Raw genomic sequence first — 2019 nt, forward strand, 5'->3', positions numbered from 1 at the left:
CAAGCCGTGATTTGTCATAATTGTGATGATTATGGCTTACAGCTCATGAAAACCCCAAGAACCCCAAATCCACAACCTCAAAAAAGTGGATTATTACATGCAATCAATAAAACAAGGATTGTACATAGAACAATATCGGACCTCTGAGAAGTACAAGCATGCATATGTACTCAGTAATTGGTTTGGGCCCCTTTTGCAGAACTTACTGCAATTACTTTTGCACGATATTCTAATTATTCGAGTTTCACCTGTATTAAGTATTGTTGGGATTTGTTGTACTCCTCTATAGCTGGTGATATTCTGCATTGCGCTGTATAGAGGACTACAAGTCCCAGCAATAATACATTATACAGCGCAATGCGGAATACCACCAGCTATAGAGGTCTACAACAAATCCCAGCAATAGTACATTATAAAGTGGTACAATGCTAAATACCACCAGCTATAGAGGACTACAAAACCCAGCAATAGTACATTATACAGCGCAATGCAGAATGCCGCCAGCTATTATGTACTATTGCTGGTATTTGTTGTATTCGTCTATAGCTGGCGGTATTCTGCATTGCGCTGTATAATGTGCTTTTGCTGGGTTTTGTAGTCCTCTATAGCCGGTGCCATTCTGCATTCATTGCTGTATAATTTTACACTTTCCATTTCACTATATTGCACACCACACTATCTTTTTTTCTTTTTTACTTCCACCGCTCCAAGCTTGCTCCTGTGATGGACTACAACCTCAATACAAACTAGTAGTCCTATCACTGGAGCCATTTTTTAAAATTTTATTGTTTAACCGATTAATCGAACTTAATAATCGGCTAACTAATCGATTTTGAAAATAATCGTTAGCTGCAGCTCTAATGTAAACACACAAAAACAGTCTGGGAAGCATAAAAGTTAATATGTCCCAACTAACTTCTGCTGTGTTTAACGCAAGCGGCCTGTGTGCATGAGGCCTAATGCAGACCTCACGCGCCTCTACATTCAGAGGAGAAAAACTACACGTTTACTCCCTGTGTGCCAGCTTTGACTATCCCAGCACACAATACGTCACATGCTCCGCCATACCCAGAAGTACTGGTTACACATTTACTCCCTGTGTGCCAGTGTAGACTATCCCAGCACACGGTACATCACATGCTCCGCCATACCCAGAAGTACTGGTTACACGTTTACTCCCTGTGTGCCAGTGTAGACTATCCCAGCACACAGTACGTCACATGCTCCGCCATACCCAGAAGTACCGGCTATTCCCTACAGGTCCCCCTGAACGAAGCAAAGAATGTAAATGGATAAGGGTGGAATTGACGCAAACCTGCTGCTTTGCACTTAAGTAGAAAATCACAAGTTTGTTTTAAATACTATCGTATTCACAAACAGGGCTTTAGGAAAGAATTGCAAAAATCCAGACTATTTACAGTAGTTCACAATGTCTTCCTTAACCTGATCTTCGTCTACAGCAACAATCTACAAGACATATTACACATCCACGAACAGTGTTAAACACCGGGCTGTGACATACTACTTGTGTACCACACATCGGTATCAGTAGGCGAGGTTTTATGACGTCAACACCAGAACTAAACGTTTACTCACCTTTTTCACCTCAAACCGCTTTTTCCCAGCACTGCTATTAGCTCCACTTGGAACATCCACATCCATTGCAGCGGCCATTCCCAACGCAACAAAAAACCCGGCCTTTACAGTGCTTGTGTCACACTCACTTCCGTCCTTACAGCGCATGCGCACACTAGAGCACGATCATCGATAGCATGCATGAGGCTCCAACTTGCGTGCACGCTCCCGTGTGCGTCCGCAACCACTTGAGAATGCACACTGCGCATGTGTGCTACGACTGTCAGTGCGGATGTGAACGTCTGGCTGATAAGTTGGTCACCTGACGTGAAACCTATGGTTCTCTTTCCTATTAGAAGAAGACTGTGTTTCATACTGAATGACACTGCTACCAATAAACAGATGTACTATTTGTCATTCCCTCAGGATTCCACAGCATCAAGG

At 42.9% G+C, this 2019-nt stretch overlaps 1 protein-coding gene across 1 annotated transcript in view; it reads right to left on the bottom strand.

Annotated features, from left to right (window-relative positions):
* RBX1 (ring-box 1) overlaps positions 1–1762 on the bottom strand; it is a 20805-nt gene extending 19043 nt beyond the window's left edge. The window contains exon 1 of the mRNA XM_018557936.1: positions 1597–1762. Coding sequence (XP_018413438.1) covers positions 1597–1743 — 147 coding nt within the window. The 5' untranslated portion in view covers positions 1744–1762. The remainder of the gene's footprint in view (positions 1–1596) is intronic.
* Positions 1763–2019: the final 257 nt, after the last annotated feature.

Source organism: Nanorana parkeri, unplaced genomic scaffold (genome assembly GCF_000935625.1).
Source record: "Nanorana parkeri isolate BGI_ZX_2015 unplaced genomic scaffold, ASM93562v1 scaffold311, whole genome shotgun sequence".
In the NCBI taxonomy this organism is placed as follows: domain Eukaryota; kingdom Metazoa; phylum Chordata; class Amphibia; order Anura; family Dicroglossidae; genus Nanorana; species Nanorana parkeri.